At 23.1% G+C, this 18484-nt stretch overlaps 2 protein-coding genes across 2 annotated transcripts; one reads left to right on the top strand and one right to left on the bottom strand.

The window, feature by feature from the left end:
• Positions 1-115: 115 nt before the first annotated feature.
• Positions 116-4645, top strand: LOC122500525 (target of rapamycin complex subunit lst8). The gene is made up of 8 exons (XM_043609481.1): positions 116-269; positions 1052-1231; positions 1367-1519; positions 1675-1736; positions 1987-2137; positions 3183-3385; positions 3613-3755; positions 3833-4645. Exons 2-8 carry the CDS (start codon positions 1106-1108, stop codon positions 3955-3957), a joined length of 963 nt encoding a protein of 320 aa, XP_043465416.1. The 5' UTR covers positions 116-269; positions 1052-1105; the 3' UTR covers positions 3958-4645.
• Positions 4646-4727: 82 nt separating this feature from the next.
• On the bottom strand, positions 4728-16404 carry LOC122500521 (ADP-ribosylation factor-binding protein GGA1). The gene is made up of 11 exons (XM_043609478.1): positions 16270-16404; positions 15882-16048; positions 13263-13496; positions 10044-10217; positions 9476-9695; positions 9041-9379; positions 8538-8670; positions 8090-8466; positions 7760-7929; positions 7547-7657; positions 4728-4884 (listed from the first exon to the last, which is right to left on the bottom strand). Exons 1-11 carry the CDS (start codon positions 16304-16306, stop codon positions 4792-4794), a joined length of 2055 nt encoding a protein of 684 aa, XP_043465413.1. The 5' UTR covers positions 16307-16404; the 3' UTR covers positions 4728-4791.
• Positions 16405-18484: the final 2080 nt, after the last annotated feature.

Here is an 18484-nt window from a genome sequence, read left to right as displayed (position 1 = left end):
TGAATGTTTCTAAACAATTAATTACGTTATTCTTGATATTAACCACAATTTTTTGCTTAAAAAATTCTCAATTTTTTCTCTTTCTCAATAATTTGGTGGGTTATTTGAGGTTAGAGTCGAGTGACACTTTTGTCCATGGGGATGAAATTCTGTCCTTATTATCCCTTAGCGTCGGTGCAACAGAAGAATAAGAAAAAATCGACAAAGTGTCATTTTTTGTAGGTTATGAATGCAATAATATTTTTATTGTTATAATAACCGCATCACATGTAAGTATCAAATTTTCAATTTGGGAATTTTTTTCAGTATCTAATTGTGTTCTAAAATCATTTTTCCGAATCTAAAAGTGTTATTAAAGTGATAAGATTCGGTCAAAAGGGACAATTACTTGGAAATTCGAGTCAATGGCGATTTACATTTTTAATTATCAAAATTTTTTTCCGAATTATCAATTTTCAGTTATTAATTAAAGACAATGTTTTATGTAAAAATTGATAGTTTCGTTGAGAATGGATATTAATTAGGTTGTTAATTAGTTATAATCGGGTTAATGACAATAATGTGTCATCTCTTTTGTTATGAAATTGTCAAGTCCACGTGAACTTTTTTTTAATCTCGAGAATATTTGAGTTGATTCAAAACAAAAATTTGTTATTAATTTTTTATTAATAAATAGGTAAAAATAATTTTTTAAAATAGTGTCGAGAATTTTTGTGTTTGATTTAAAAACAGAAATTAAATTGAAAATTAAATTAAATTGATTTTAAAAACAGATGGAATTTATTATTGATTTTTATGAATAATTATGTAAAAATAATTTTTTTAAAATAGTAATTTTTGTATCGATTCAAAACAAATAGACGGAATTTGTTATTGATTTTTATTAATAAAATGTGTAAAAATAATTTTTTAAAATAGTGTTTAAAAATATGAAGTTAGATTTTTTGAGTCTTAAAATTTGATTTGAATTTCTAAATAGTTGTCGTTATGGAAAGATAGAAATTATTTAAGATCTGAACTTTAATAATTAATAAATGTGAATTTTTTTCAGTTAATTCCAATTGAGAAGAAATTTTAGAATTGGAACTTGAAATTTCCGATAAAGATGACCGTTGATGGAGCAACTGGTAGTGAACAGGTAATTTTTGCCACTGGAAGTTACGATCATACAATTAAAATTTGGCAAGCTCATTCTGGACATTGTCTACGAACTGTTCAACACACTGAATCTGTATCCTTTTTGAAAAAGAATCGATTTTCTAAAAAAAAAACAATGAAAATCAAAAAGCGATTCAAAAGCAAAATAGATAGAAAATCGAAATTAAAAAAAAAAATTTTTTCTTAACTATTAATAATTATTAAATAGCAAGTTAATGCTTTAGATATAACACCGGACAAGTATGTTATCGCAGCAGCTGGTTATCAACACATTCGAATGTATGATTTAGGATCGAATAATCCTAATCCAGTTATTAATTACGAAGGAGTTACGAAGAATGTCACTGGCTTGGGCTTTCAGGTAATAAAACTTCTTTATACAAATCATCAATTTTTAATTTTTTTTTTTGAACTATAATTCTTTTCTTTCTAATTTTTCTAATTTTTTTTCTTTAAATAAAGTCAGAAAATTACATTTTTTTTAAATTAATATTCCTCGTGTTTTTAATTTTCCAGGGCGAAGGGAAATGGATGTACACAGGAGGAGAAGATTGCTCTGCTCGAATTTGGGACTTGAGGTACGTATAGAGAGCAATTCCTCACGTCAATTATGAATTTATGAACCAATTATAAAAAACTACCACAAATTTAATGTTTTTTACTATATGTTTTGTTAAAATTTTGAAATATTAATTTTAAAGTACTGACAAATTTTTTTTTTGTAATTCAATTAATCAGAAAAATTAACATATATTTTTTACGATATGTTTTGTTAAAATTTAAAAATATTAATTTTAAAGTACTGAAAAAATTTTTTTTGTATTTCAGAGCCAGTAGTTTTCAATGCCAGAGGATATTTCAAGTATCAGCGCCTGTAAATTGTGTATGTCTTCATCCTAATCAAGCGGAATTGATTGTCGGCGATCAGAGTGGATTAATACATTTATGGGACTTACGCTCAGATCACAATGAACAATTGGTAATTAATCTTATGAATATTATTATAAAAATATTTTTTTTTCTCTCTCGTTGAAATTAAATTAATTCGGAAAAAATAACAAAAATTAATTAAATCACATTATTTTCAATTAAAAGTATTTCTTTTATAATTTTCAATTTTGAAAAAAATTGAATTCTTGGAAAGGAAAAATTAATTGTTGAAATCTTGCTAAGAAACTAAAATATTTCAAAATAATTGAATTTCTGCTATGAATTTTATTATTTAGAAAAAGAATTAAATTTGTATTGAAAATTTTTGAAATTTTTCAAAATAATAAAATTTTTGTGTAGATTTTTATTAAAATTCTATAAAATAATTAAATTCCTGCGAAGAATTTGATTAATTATAAAAATAATTCAATTTTCATAAATAATTTCATCAAAATTTTTCAAAGAAATTGAATTTCTGTAAAAAATTATATATTAAAATTATTTAAAATAATTAAATTCTTGCGAAAAATGTTATAAATTATATAAATGAAATCTTGCAACGAATTCTATTAAAATTTTCGAAAATAATTGAATTTTTTGGAGAAATTTAATTAAAATTGTATTGTATTGAATTAAATTGCAATAAAAATATTTTAATTCTCATGAAAAATTTAATAAAAATTTTTTTAAACAATTGAATTTAATTTTTTTAAATAATTGAATTTTTGCGATGAATTTTATAAAATTTTGAAAAAATAATTGAATTCTTTGAGAAATTTTATTGTCATTGTATTGAAAATAATTGAATTCTTGACAAAAATTATATTAGAATTTTTGAAATTAAAAAATAATTTTAATTACTTAGTAAATTAGTTAATAGTTGAATTTTAAAATCTTAAATTATTCCAAAATGTGAAATTAATATTTGAATAAAAAATTTTTTTTAATTTGCATATTAACTATTTATAGGAGAATTATTTGTATGAAAATTAAAAGGGAATTAGCGAAATTATAAACGAATTATTTTTAAGAGTTTTATTTATAAATAAATTGAATTAATTTAAATTTGAAAGAAATATGTATAAATTTAACAGATTCCCGAAGCAGAGGCGTCAATACAAGACATAGCAATTGATCCAGAAGGAATTTACATGGCGGCTGTAAATAATAAAGGTCATTGCTTCGTTTGGGCTTTGACCGGTGGAATTGAAGAAGAACCAACTCGACTTAATCCTCGTCATAAACTCGAAGCTCATAAACGTTATGCACTTCGATGTAAATTTAGTCCGGATTCGACGTAAGAACTAAAGAAGAAATACAAAATATTTTAGCTAGATTAATTTTCATTAGAATATTAAAAATTAATTTTCCCCAGAATGTTCTTTCCATTCTGGAAATAATTTTCCGAAATGGAATGAATTTTCTTTACAGTACTGGAAATAATTTTATAATTTAATTTTTAATTTTCAGAATAATATTTTATTTTTGTAGTTTAATTTCTAAATGAAAAATGATTTATTTCAGTCTTCTTGTGACGACGTCCGCCGATCAAACTGCTCGCGTTTGGAAGACCATGGACTTTTCTGAGGTTCAAGTTCTTCAACACGAGGCCAAACGTTGGGTCTGGGATGCATCGTTTAGTGGCGATTCTCAATATGTTTTCACTGGTAATTATCAGAAAAAAAATTTTCATTCTTTGTGGAATTAAATTGAATCTCTAATAATTTTCAATGTCATTTTTCAGCATCTTCAGATGGAGTTGCAAGACTTTGGAATATTGCAACTGGCACAGTAGAAAGAAAATATGAGGGTCACCAAAAAGCCATTACTGCCCTCGCATTTCGGGACGAACTTCCATCAGCAAGTTAGATTTTTATTTTTTTATTTATTAATTTAATTTAATTTAATTACGGCAAGTTAATCATTAAATTATGATAGTCATTAGCTAATGCTAATCATTAGATGATCATAAGATGAGACGCGCTCATATGATAAAAATTAGTTAATAATAATCATTAATTAATGATCAACCCCCCCTTTCAAGTTGAATTAAATAGATCAACTATTTAAATCCAGTCAAATTAGAATTTCAGAAAGTTTTTTTTAAATCGTCACGAATTTTATTTTTTTTCCTTCTTCTATCTATTATGTACATAAAGTGCTACGCAATAACAAATACGAAACAAATATTAATGTGCAGTGAAATTTATCTAAACCTAAATTTTACGTATAGCATTATTATCAATAAAAAGCATTATTTTCACTAAAGTATATAATGCAATTTTCCCTTTTTTTGCTTCGTTAAAAACTTATAATATTATAAGAAATTTGTCAAAAATGTTTACATATATATATTCTTGAAATATATGTAACAATAAATGCAAATATTTAATACTTGTAATTTTAATAACGATTTTATTATTATTTTTTTTTTTATTATATTACTCTCGCAGATTCATTCTATGTTTATTATTCGTTAAAAGTTACCAGTCTTAAAATAGATTCATACGCTTCAATAATTCTTTGTAGCATCTAACATGTAAATAAAATTTTAAAACATTTTTTTGGATACAATTTTCCATTTCTCTTGACTCTTTTTTTTTTGAATTGATCACAATATTTAGCTTTATCTTTTTTTCTTAGTTAAATAGAATAATAATAATTTTCAAGTGTAATTTGCGCACTTGGTTTTTTTGTAAATTATTAGATGATTGGTAATCTATCGACCTCTCCCATTTCAGTTATCGTCTCACCGTCCATTGTGTAGCTTAGCATAAATTTTAGTGACAGTGTTTCCTGAAAGTTGAAAATCGACCATTAGATATTGTTTAAAGATTGGATGTTTAAAAAATTGGGATGAAATTCAAACACTAATGGGAAAAGAAAAAAATTAAATAAAATTTAAGCGAACAATATAAATATATAAAATATTAATATTCTTTTTTATACTTTCAGGGTTGCCACAAAAATTAAATTTTGTTTTCCACTCACTATTCCCTGATTTAAAGAAATATTTTCTAACTTTTTTAAAATTCAAGAACTTAGAAAAATATTGTTTATAAAACATGACCGAGTGATAAAATCATTATTTTATATTATAAGAATATTTTTGCTGTAAATTCTTCAAAATTATTTTCATCATTTCAATTGAATTAATATTTTCTAGAATGTAAAAATCTACAATTAAACTTAAAAAAAAAATGAATTCTACAGAATTGTTAGTTAAAAATATTTCAAACATTTTAATAAAATTCTCAGCAAGAATTCAATTATTTTCGCGAAATAATAAAAATTTTCGAAAGAATTCAATTATTTTTAGAGGTTGTAATTATGATAATAATTCAAATCTCATAAAGAATTTTATAAACAATTTTTTAAATAATTGAATTTTTACGATGAATTTTAACGAAAATTTCAAGAATAATTATATTTTTCGAGGAATTCGATAAAAATTGTATTAAAAATAATTTAAATTCTGCGATGAGTTATATTATACATGTAAATAATTGAATTACTATAAAAAGAATTTTATTATTTATGATTCTTATAAAATTCTTTATAAGAAATCAATTATTTTTAAAAATTGTAATAAAATACTTTGTAAGAATTCAATGATTTAAAAAAATTTTAATAAAATTCTCATCAACAATTCAATGATTTTAAAAATTTTAATAAAATTCACAGCAAGAATTCAATTACTTACAGAAATAATAAAATTCTTTGAAAGAATTCAATTATTATGTTTAGAAATTTTAATAAAATTCTAAATAAGAATTAATTATTTTCAGAAATCTTAAAATTCTTGGAAAATTTTAGTCAAAATTTTTGAAAATAATTTAATTTTTGCGAAGAATTATATCAAATTATTTAAAAATAATTGAGTTCTTTTTAGAAAATTATTAAAAATAATTGAAATTTCGCTAAGAAATTTGTAAAATTTTTAGAAAATAATTGAACTTCGGAAAAGAATTCTATTATTTATGTTTCTGATAAAATTCTTTATAAGAATTCAATTATTTGGAAAAATTTTAACAAAATTCACAGCAAGAATTCAATTAATTTCAGAAATCATAAAATTCTTGGAAAGAATTCAATTATTTTTAAAAATTGTAATAAAATTCTTTGTATGAATTCATTTATTTTTAAAATTTTAATAAAATTCTCAGCAAGAATTCAATTACTTTCAGAAATTATTATAAAATTCTTCTAAAGAATTCAATTATTTTTAGAAATTGCAATAAAATTCTTATATGTACAATATTCGATTATTTTTATTAAAATTTTACTAAAATTCTCAGCAAGAATTCAGTTATTTTTCGAAATAATAAAATTCTTTGAAAGAATTCAATTATTTTTATTAAAATTTTCTAAGAATTCGATTAAAATTGTATTAAAAATAATTGAAATTGTGCAAATGAGTTTTATAAATTTAAAAAAAAAATTGAATTGAATTGAATATTTCTTAAAACGAATTCATTCAAAGAATTTTAACCATAATCTTTTGAATAATTGAATTCTTTTGACGAATTTTAATAAAATTTTTAAGAATAATAACATTTTACGAGAAATTCAATTAAAATTGTATTAAAAATAATTGAAATTCTGCGATGAGTTTTATTATTTTTATGAAAATAATTGAATTCCTAAAAAGAATTTTATTATATTTTGAAAATAATTGAATCCCTGTAAAAAATTCTTGTTATTTATGAAAATAATGGAATAGTTGTGAAGAAATTTATAAAAAATTTATAAATAATTGAAGTTATGGAAAATTTCTATTATTTCGGAAAATAATTAAAAAATTTGCGTAGAATTTTATGAAATTTTTTTTTTTTAAATTGAATTCTTGTGGAAAATTTTATTAAAATAATAGATATTGAAAATCATTGAATTGAGGGAAATTTTTTTTTTGAAATATTTGAAATTTTGATAAGAATTTTATTAAAATTTTTGAAAATAATTGAATTTCGGAGAAGAATTTTATTATTTATAAATAGATAATTGTTGTTTGAATTATTAAAGTTTTTCAAAAATCTAAATTCTTTAAAATTGCTAATGAAATTCATCCAAAGATTGAAATTTTATAGAAATTAATAATTTTGAAGTTCATCTACTTATGAAAATTGTAAACTCAATTCTTTTAAAGTTCAATTATTTTTTGAAATATTAGTAACATTATTTTGTTTGAAATTTGTAAATATTAATTTTATGATAGTTGTTTAAGAATTGTGTTATTTAAAAAGAAATTATTGTTAGAAATATAAAAAATTGAAGGTAATTTCATAGTTTGTGAAAAAAAAAACAAAAAAAGGCACTATAATTCAGAATTTTTTTTTTAATTCTAATAATTAAATTTTTTCCAGTACTTTTAATGAAAATTCCGGATTTTTTCCCGATTTTCCTGAACTGTGGCAACCCTGAATTTGAAAAAAAAGGTTTATTATTATTAATTATATACCTTGAGAGGATTTGCAATTAGTGCAATTTGTGTGATTGCTGATGGAGGTAGAAATGGATTGTGAGCCGGAAGTTCCGTACCCGATGGTGGCTGAAGTCTACACTTGCATTTCTGAAAGTAGATGATAAAATATGATAAAAATATTTGCAAAAAATATTTGTAGAATATTTTCAGAACATTTTCAGAAAAATTTGACTGATTCGAAATATTCACCTTGGGCACTACAGCTTGAAATAAATAATTAGACAATGGTTTAGAATTTTTGCTCATTGTTGTAACGACAACGACAGATACATCCGCAGGTCGGGGACTATTTTTCGCAAAATGTAATACAACCGTAATTCCATTTTTCTCATCGATTACGGTTAATGGTGGAATTGATCCTGTAATTTAATTAATTAGTTAGTCACTCATTACTTAATTAATGTAAAATTCACGCAATTTTATTTGAATATTGTGATTTAGATTTAGACTTCGTTCTCGATGATTAATTTTTTTTTTTTAAATAGCAAAAAGTAGCTTTAGGACTGAAAAAAGTCGTACCAGGTTTAATATTTTCCAATGAAACGGAAATATCTCCTAAGGGTTTAATTTCAACCTCATTATTAACAGACAACAATGGAATATCATTGTCTTCCTTTTCTTCTTTTTCTTCTCTCACTTTATTCGTTATTTGATTATTAAGAAAATGAGATTCTGTATTATCGAAATTTTCGTCACCATTAAGTAACATTGGCACATCATTACTCGTAATTTCGCTTTTGGATTCAGAATCACTCTTCGATTTTGATTCATTTTCCAAAGATGAGTTTTGCAATTTTCCTGCTTCTTTCACTACATTGCAATTATTCGTTTGCATCGAATTTGTGAATGTTGATAATTTTTTTAAACTATTCATGGGTAATCGACTTGTTTCTTTGCTGAAAATAAAATAATTTTGGTTAAAAAAATAGTAAAAGAAATGAAAATTGCAATTTGTGATTAGAATTACCTTGAATTGTTAAAAGATGCTTTTATAGTGACATTTGACAGACTTTCCTTAAGTAAAGACTCTCCTAATTCGTTCAAATCGTCTAGAGCTTTCGTTTTACTGTCTCCTTTTGACTTGACAGTCACACTCTCAACTTGAATTAAAATACAAGATTTGTTTTTTTCCCTTCGCTTTTCTTATTAATTTTATTATTAAACAAAATTATAAAAATAAAGGAAAAGTCGCGCGTACCTTTCTCCAAAACTAGAATTCGGCATCAACTCTGAAAATTCTAATAAACTTGTTTTACTACTTTTTCTCTTTTATTTTGAATTAAAATCCCAGTTAGATAATGAAACGATTTTTTTTATTAGTTCATGCTCCTCTTTTTTTTTATCATGCTGAATAAATTTAATGGAGAAAGTTAAGCACGACGAAATGTTAATTTATGAAGTGTTAAAAAATATGGAATTAAAATAGTTTGTTTAATATTTTTTGATTTTTAGATAAATTAATAAACTGACCTGCTTTATTTGTTACAGCGATATTTATCGGTTGAATTGGTAAAGAAGGTAATAGTGGTGGTGTTTCAGGAACGTTACTTGAATTAGTTCCTAATGAATTGAAAATATCTCCTAAAATATCCATGTCTGTTTGTGCTGGTAAATTATTGCTCTCTGTTTCATTGGTTGTTGAATTATTATTCGAGGATATAATTTCATTTGGTGCTGAGAGATCCAATAATGAGGAATTATTTGTAATATTGGCATTCGAATTTTCTGTTGTTGGTCGATTGAGAACAAGAGTTGTCGCGTATTTGTCAAACACTTGATCTAATTCATCATTCGCCGCTAGTACTTCTTCTGTAGGTTTCAAATACGCAAAATTCAATAAACAGTTAAAATTAAATTTAATAAATAATTAAAAACTCAAATTTCAATAGAAAAAACATTACTCACTGAGCATATCTTCGTTATCTTGAATTTCGTTAGCGAGTCTTAAGATAATAGGTTTAAGACGTCCACATGCATCGTGTAATTCCTTCATTAATTCTAAATCTTCAGTATTTGTCTGGCCAGGTGTATAAGAATTTAGCATGTCCGCTAAAAGTCTAGCGTTACTGTGAACGGACTCCAATTCCATAATTCTTCGTGAATTCTGTTCGACTCTCTTCTCGTCCTAAACAGAAAGATAATATCAATTTTAACAAATATTTGAAAGAAACAATTAATTTACTGATTGATCCCTAATTAAAATTTTATTATTTATTCTGCACAAATTGTAAATTAATTGTTTCATCTGGAACAGCGATAAGTTTCTCTAGAATAGCGAAAGTCTTAAGGTCATGTTATTCAGTGGTCACGTGTTCCCATAGTGAAGTATATGGAGCACGTGACCACTGAATAACATGACCTTAATTGAAACAATTAAAAATTTATCTAATGTAATAAAATTTGTATTTGTTCCAAAATTTTTTTTTGCCTGTGTGCATTCAAAGTTATTTTTATATACATAAAATAAAAATACCTCTTTCACCATGGTTTTGATTAATTTATTTGCCGCTTGATAATCATCAGGATTTTTACTCTGCAGCAATTTTTGAAGAAGTTTCGATTTTTCTTCATCCTCGAAAATTTGACTCTTTGACTTGCCGGCTTTTGTTCCATCGATAATCGCGTTTGTTGATTGTAATAACTCCTCCTATTAGAAAAAAATTTCCATTTTTAGTTTCTTGTATTTTATTTTTTGGGATAAAAATAAAAATAATTAAAGTTGGGTTAATTCGATTCATTTTTCCCCCTCCGAAGGATGTTCACCTTGTCGTGGTGGAGGGGCTTTTCACTAAGAGACATCCAAACAGATAGATAGTAGAAAAATTTCAATATAACTTCAGAAAAGAGAAATATTTATTTATTGTCATTTTTAGTAGTTAGGGCAGTAGTCTCCTTTATAGGCTTTAAAAAATCGACTTTTTTTTTGGTCTTAAATCTATTCTAAAATTATCCAAGAATATGTCATTCAGGGTGTCTAACGGTCAGGGAAGTCATGGAAAAATCAGGGAATTTTTTTGGTCAGGGAAAAGTCAGGGAATGTCAGAGAATTTCATTTAAAGTCGGGGAATTTTCTATAAATTTATAAAAAAAATCAAAATTTGTTGTTAATTAAAAATATTTTTAATCTAATAAAACTTAAAAAAATTTTATTACCATTTATTTCTATCATTAAATACTAATTTATTGTTAAATATGTCAGTTACCATATTTTTGGCCCAAGGAAGCAAAAATAAAATTAGAAAAAAGTCAGGGAATTTTTTTGTCAATCCTTGTTAGACACAAAATTCGAACGAAGCGTTCAATTCGCTTGTGTGACGCTTAAACCCAAAACACGTCAATTCCGGCTCTAAAATCGTCGAAATAGCGGCAAATTTGGCTGCAGGCATTTTTAACGAGTCCTATGCATCTGTGCTGACCACTATCCAGCTACTCGATATTGTTATTAAACTGCAGGCATTTTTAACAAGGCCTATGCATCTGTGCTGACCACTATCCAGCTACTCGATATTGTTATTAAACTGCAGGCATTTTTAACAAGGCCTATGCATCTGTACTGACCACTATCCAGCTACTCGATATTGTTATTGGGCAGCAATGCAAAAATTTTGCCGATAATATCGATGCGGAGCGCATAACGAGGGAAAACCGGCGCTCGTCATTTTCGAGCAAGGAGGCTCGGACAGCTCGACGAGAAGAAAATCTTCGACAAAATGAGTTCTTCGAGGAAGAGGAAGGACTACTATATGTTCCAGGAATAGCTGATTAAAATTTAATTAGTGTAAGTATCCTAAAAATTGTATTTTTTGGACCTAAAACTTTAAATCGCTTTTTCTCGAATTTTCATTTTCACACGTCATAGAAAACGGTGCGCCGGTGATAGCAAAAAGAATTTTTGTCCGATTGAAAAAAAACCAAAGTGTTCTCGCTTCAGTATTAAATTATCTTCTATTTGAACTAAAGTAGTTGGACAAAAGTATTATTTAAACTATTTTTTTTTGCACCTTAAAGTGAATTTTTTTATTTAAAACAGTGAACTTTTTTTTCAAACTTCAAAAAATTTGGAATTTTTTAATTTCTTGGGTATTTTTCTAGTTCAAATAGAAAAGACACTTATAAAAAGTAAAAAAAAAAATTGTTTTGACTTTTTCAGATGCATCGTACGACCTCCATCACCGATACCGATTTAAAAATACATTCTGCAGCGATCCACAAAAATCGTTGTTACTAAGAATTTTTTTTTTTTTTTTAAATAAAAGTTGGTTTTTTAAGCTCAAATACAGTAGAATATCACCCAAAATTCAGATAAATTTTTAGTAAAACATTCAATTTTAGTTCAGGTTTGCCACAAGAAAGTAATTTTATTCCTCCCTGATTTCCAGACAGAATTAAATTAAATTATTTAAATAAATTATTTTCACAAATTTTTCGTAATTCAATGACTTTTAATATCTACTATTTTAATAGAAAAAATTCCTAAAAGAATTTAATAATTTAAAAAAAAAAATTTTATAAAATTCTTCGCAAACATTCAATTATTTGCATAAATAAAAAAAATTTTCACAGGAATTCAATTATTTAAAACAGAATGTTCCTAAAAAATTAAAATTAAAATTATTATAATAATCGTTGCAAGAATTCAATTATTTTCATGAATAATAAAACTCATCGCAGGATTTCAATTATTTTTAATATAATTTTAAATTAATTTCGCGAAAAATGCAACTATTCTTTAAAAATTTAATGAAATTCTTCTCCGAAATTCAGTTATTTAAAAAAATTTTAATGAAATTCTTTATAATATATGAATTATTTTCAATATACTTTTAATAAAATTATCTTCGTAAAAATTTAATTATTTTAAAAAATGAAGATAAAGTTCTTTATACCTAAGAATTTAAATTTAAGAAATATTCAATTCTAAAATTATTTATTTTTGTTTATGAAAACTTTTTTGAGAAATAATTTTTAGTAATAGTTTGTCGACAGATTTTCAAAATTAAATTATTTAAAATAAATTCAATTTCAAATCTGTAAAGTTCTAGTTTTTGTTATTGAAATAGAAAGAATTTTTAAAATTAAATTAAATCTTTTTTTAAGTTTGCTGGTCAACAAAATTCAGAATTTTCTTATGAATTTTAAAAATTGAATATTTTTCCACTACTTTTGATAAAATTTCCTAACTTTTTCCTGATCAATTTCATTTTCTTTTTTATTTCTTCTGACTTGTGGCAACCCAGTATTTTTTGTTAAAAAACCAAAATAAGTGAAACCAGCCACTTGAAAAACTGACACTCCGTTCAATCGTCTTGGGAAGGACGACAGAGGATCAACAGAGGATTATGAGCTATTCTGGTCATTGCCGAATTCAATACGTGGCCCCCAGCAAAGAAATCCAATTGAGATTCGACGAAACTAAGAAAGTGAGTGATAAGAGATTCTATCGAATTTTGTCTAAATTTTTTTTATCAATTTCTATTTGAATTTTAATCAATCAATCTATCAACGTTTTACTATTTGTAAAAAAAAATAAAAAATTACATTTTCAACATTTTGAATTTTTTAAATCTGACTTCAGATTCGTAATCAGCGAAAAGGTAAAAATGCTATAAAGAATTACTTAAAGAACAGGTAAAGAAATAATTTTTGAAAATCGAAAAAAATGCATTAAATTTGAAAAGTAAAGAAAACAAACCTTCACTACGCCCTGTTTTTTAAGCATTTCAAAGGCCTCCTTTATCTTTATCTCCCTTGGATAATCAATGGTCCATGTGTATAATAATTCCAGCACTTTTTCACGTACAGCAACTGGAGTTGAATTGCCAAGATATTTTGGCGACACGAGTTTTATCAGTTCATTTAGAAATCGAAATTTTCCAACTTCCGCGTGAAATAGACTTCCACAACGTCTCATACATGTGTCTAAAAGCTGAAAATTATAAATTACAATTATTATATAATTTATATAATTACAAAAAATTTGATAATAATTTAATTCCTTTGAAGAATGTTATTATTTATGAAAATAATTGAATTCTCGCGAAGAATTTTATGGAAATTTTTCACAATCCTAATTAAATTCTTTTAAAGAATTTCATTGAATTTTTTTTTTAATAAAAAAATAAATAAGAATAATAAAAAATAAAAATTTTGTAGTAATTTTAATTGAAAATTTTGAAAGTAATTGAATTTTATGAATAATTTCTTTCAAATTTTTAAAATAATCGTATTTCTTAATAATTGAAATTAAACATTTATTGAATTTTATTAAAATTTTTAGAAAACAATTAAATACTTCTCATAATTATATTACAATTTTCTAAAATAATTTAATTCTTCTCAGAATTTTATTACAATTTTCTAAAATAATTTAATTCTTCTCGGAATGTTATTACAATTTTCTAAAATAATTTAATTCATTCAAGGAATTTCATTAAAATATAAAAAATACAAATTAAATTCTTTCGAAGAGTTGACACTATTAAAGGTTTTGATAATAATTGAATTCTTTCAAAAAATGTTTTTAATTTTTTTAATATAATCGATTTTGTTAATAATTGTAATTAATAATTTTACTATTAAAATTTTTTTTTCAATTATTGATAGAAAATTAAACTTTTTTAAACAATTTTATTAGAGTTTTTGTAAATAATTAAATTCTCTTGAAGAATTTCTTAATTTTTTTTAAATAATGTAGTTTTTTGAATAATTTTAATTGGAAATTTTGACAATAATTGAATTAAACAAAGAGTTTTTTTCAAAATATTAAAATAATCGTGTCTGTTAATAATTACAATTAAATATTTGATTATTGAAGTTTATTAAAATTGAAGAATTTTATTATTTATAAAAATTAATTTGATTCTTACGATGAATTTTACTACTTTAAAAAAAATTGAATTGTTTCGCAGTATTTATTTAAATTTTAGAAAATTGAATTTTTTCAAAAAATATTATTAAATTTTTTTTTTGAAATTGAATTTTTTCTAGAAATTTTATTAAAATTGTATTAAAAGTAATTAAATTTTTGCATAGAATTCTACTATTTGTAAAAATAATCGAATTTGTTTGGGAGGATTAATTACAATGTTAGAAAATAATTGAATTCTTTTTAAAACTTTTATAACGAATTAAGAAAAAAATTCAATTCTTTCGTGAAATTTTCTTGAAAATATTTGAATTTTGGCAAAGAATATTTATAAAAGATAATTGAATTGTTTCAATGGATTTATTAAAATTATTAGAAAATAATTGAATTCTTTCGTAAAATTGTATCCACATTTTTTTGAAAACATTTGAATTTTTGGCAAAGAATTTGACTATTAATAAAAATAATTGAATTTTTTTTTGTTGATTTCATTATAATTTTAGAAAATAATTGAATTCTTTTTAAAACTTTTGTGACGAATTAAGAAAAAAATTCAATTCTTTCGTAAAATTGTATCACAATTTTGTTGAAAATTTTGTTGAATTTTTTTAAAAAAATTGTACTATTTATAAGAATAATTGATTTTTTTTTGAAGATTTTATGACAATTTTAGAAAATAATGGAATACTTTTTAAAACTTTTATAACGAATTAAGAAAAAAAATTCAATTCTTTCGTGAAATTTTGTTGAAAATAATTTAATTTTAGCAAAGACTATTTATAAAAGATAATTGAATTGTTTCAATGGATTTATTAAAATTTTAGAAAATAATTGAGTTCTTGCGAAGAATTACCATTGAAATTTTAGAAAATATAAACAATAATAATTAATTATTTACTTAATAAGTGAATTTAAAAAAAATTTTTTTGTTTTGATTTTTAAAAATTTAAATTTGAAAATAAAAAATGAAATATTTTAACACCAAAATGGATTAAAATAATCTGCAAAGCTTTAATTCATCAGGGATTAAAATAATCCATCTAAAGATTATTTTTTCAAAATGTTTTATTTTTTTAAATTTTGTTGTGAAACATTTTTCACAACAGAATGAATTTCTAATTTTTAAAAAATTGAAAAATAATTAGTCTTTCTCTATTTTTTTTTTAAATCAAAAGTTCGTTTTCTTGTGGAGAGTTTTCAATTTATCTAAAGTTTCATATTGAATTTATATATTAAAGTATTGTTCAAATTTTCAAAAGAAAAAAGAAATTGATATTATTTCTGAAACTGTTCATTTTATCAAAATTTTTATTTGATTTCATCATCAAATAAAAAAATTTGTCCTCTGCATTGCGATCAATCCAACGATAACAAATTTACATTAGAATTAGAAATTCGTGACAGAAAATAAATTCTTTTTTCACAATCATAAAAGAATAGTTATACCGAAAGTGCTTGTAATGCCTCCCATTCGCTGGTTGATTCAACAATATGAGTTGCCAAAAGTTTACCAGCAATGTGTACACCTTCAGTTTCTTTTAAAATCGTTACACAAAACGCCTCGATAGCAGCAATATCAGGTTTTTGTGGATTTTGTGGATTCGTTACTCTCTCTAAAAATTACCACAAAAAGAAGACGAAAATATTAGTGTAAATTTAATACAAATGCAAATTCTCAAAACTGATAAAAAAAAAAAGAATGAAATGATAAAAATATCTGCAATGAAATATAGAAATTCAGATATGACGAACAAATCAAAATATTTTGATAACTTCATTTTGATGATGTTTCTTTTTTTATTTCTTTTTTTTAGAGAATAATATTAAGACTCACGAATTAGAGCTTCGAGACTTGTTGTTACCACATCCATGGTTATTATTTTCTATTTTAGCATTTTTTTTTTCGTTTATTTTGAAAGAAATTGACAGTTCACAGCAGCTTGCGATTATTCTCCATTGCTTGTGAAACGTAAATGACGATAAAACAGCTTCTCTGTAATGCCGACTGGGAATGGTAATGATAATTTCTTCTTATCGATTGGAAAAAGTTACCTACAAATGGTTAGAAAAAAAATTTTGTTTGACCTATTGTCGATGAAAGAGAAAACTGTTAAAATTTTAGTTAAATTTCTGAATTATTGACTGATGGTTCGTTTCATTTTTAGGGGTTCGAAAATTTGAACTATAACTAGTTTTTAATATTCAATAAGTCATCTTTACAAATTTCAAATTAGAAATATTTTTTTTAAGTTTTAGATAATTGAATTTTTCATTATTAGGTCAATCCACTGACCTTTTTGAATAACATTTTTTATAATTATTAAAATTAGATTTTTTAAAAATATTGTCGCAATGACTTTCAGACGAATGTCAGTGGATTGACCCTATTATTATTATTAATGCCTTTTTTATTATTTATTATTACTAATTATTTTTATTATTATTTTATTATTTTTAGTTATTATTTTTATTAAATTACGTTTTCTTTTTTGTTATCAGTGTTCTCTTGACTTGTGGAAAAATTCTCTAACTGGATGGGAATCGGCGAGTGTTCTTCAGCTTCTTCAGTTCTTCACATGGAAGTGGTAAGTTTTTTTTAATTTTAACGCAAAAATTTAAAAATAATTTCAATACTTATTTTTTTTTATTATTCAATTATTTTTAAAAGTAATAAAATTCTTCCAAAAAATTTAATTACGTTCAAAAATTTAAAATAAAATTCTTGTCAAAATTTTAATTATCTTCAGAAATAATAAAATTTTTCTCCAAAATTCAATTATTTTCATAAATTTTAATAAAATTCCTTGCAAAATAGGTATCAATAATTTTCAAAAATTTTCCTCAATTCAATGATTTTCAATATCTGCTATTTTAATAAAAATTTTCCAAAAGAATTTTAATAAAATTCTACGCAAACATTTAATTATTTTTGTAAAATAATAAAAATTTCATAGGAATTTATTTATTTACAAATTTTTTAAATAAATTTCTTCGCAATAATTTAATTATTTTCATAAATAATAAAACTCATTGCAGAATTTCAATTATTTTTAAAACAATATTTCAATCTAATTTTTTGAAAAATTTTGATAAAATTTCAATTATTTTCCAAAACTTTTCTCAATTTCAATGATTTTCAATATCAACTATCTTAATAAAATTTTCCAAAAAACTTTAATTATTTAAAAATAATTTTAGTAAAATTCTATGCAAACATTTAATTATTTTCCATATTTAATAAAATAATAAAAATTTCACAGAAATTCAATTATTTACAAATTTTTTTAAAAACTTCAATTATTTTCATAAATAATAAAACGCATCGAAGAATTTCAATTATTTTTAATACTATTTTACATTAATAATCGAAAAATTTAATTATTTTTACAATTAAATAGTTTTTTTACAAGAATTCAATTATTCAAAATAAAATTTTCTTAATATTTATTATATTTCGAAAAAATTAATTATTAAGAACAATTGTTTATAAAGTTCTTATAAAGAATTCAATTATTTTCAAAAATAACAAAATTTTTTTCCAGAAATTCAATTCTTTTTAAAGATTTTAATAAAATTTTTTCGCAATAATTCAATTATTGTCATAAATAATAAAATTCTTCTCAGAAATTCAATTATTTTTGGAAAATTTTAATAAAATTCTTTGCGATTACATCATTTATTTTTATAAATAAAATAACTCATCGCAGAATTTCAACTATTTTTAATACAATTTTAATCCAATTCCTCAAAAAATGTTATAATTCTTAAAAATGTTATTAAAACTCGTTGAAAAAATGCAATTATTTAAAAATTTTGTTGATAAAATTCTTTATGAGAATTCAGTTTTAAGAAACATTGAATTTTCTGTAAATTATTTATTTTTGTATTTAAATAATTGAATTCTCGTAGAATTTTCTAATAAAAATTGATTTAAAAATGAATTTCAATTAAAAACAAATGAATTTGAAAATTCTCTAAAAACTTTTTGAAAAAATAATTAAAAATAATGGATTTTTAGAAAAATTTTAGTTAAAAACACGAAAAAGAAA

Source organism: Leptopilina heterotoma, unplaced genomic scaffold, assembly GCF_015476425.1.
Source record: "Leptopilina heterotoma isolate Lh14 unplaced genomic scaffold, ASM1547642v1 Lhet_188, whole genome shotgun sequence".
NCBI classification, from domain to species: Eukaryota; Metazoa; Arthropoda; class Insecta; order Hymenoptera; family Figitidae; genus Leptopilina; species Leptopilina heterotoma.
The sequence above is the reverse complement of the archived record's forward strand: the minus strand, read 5'-3'. Positions and strand labels throughout refer to the sequence as shown.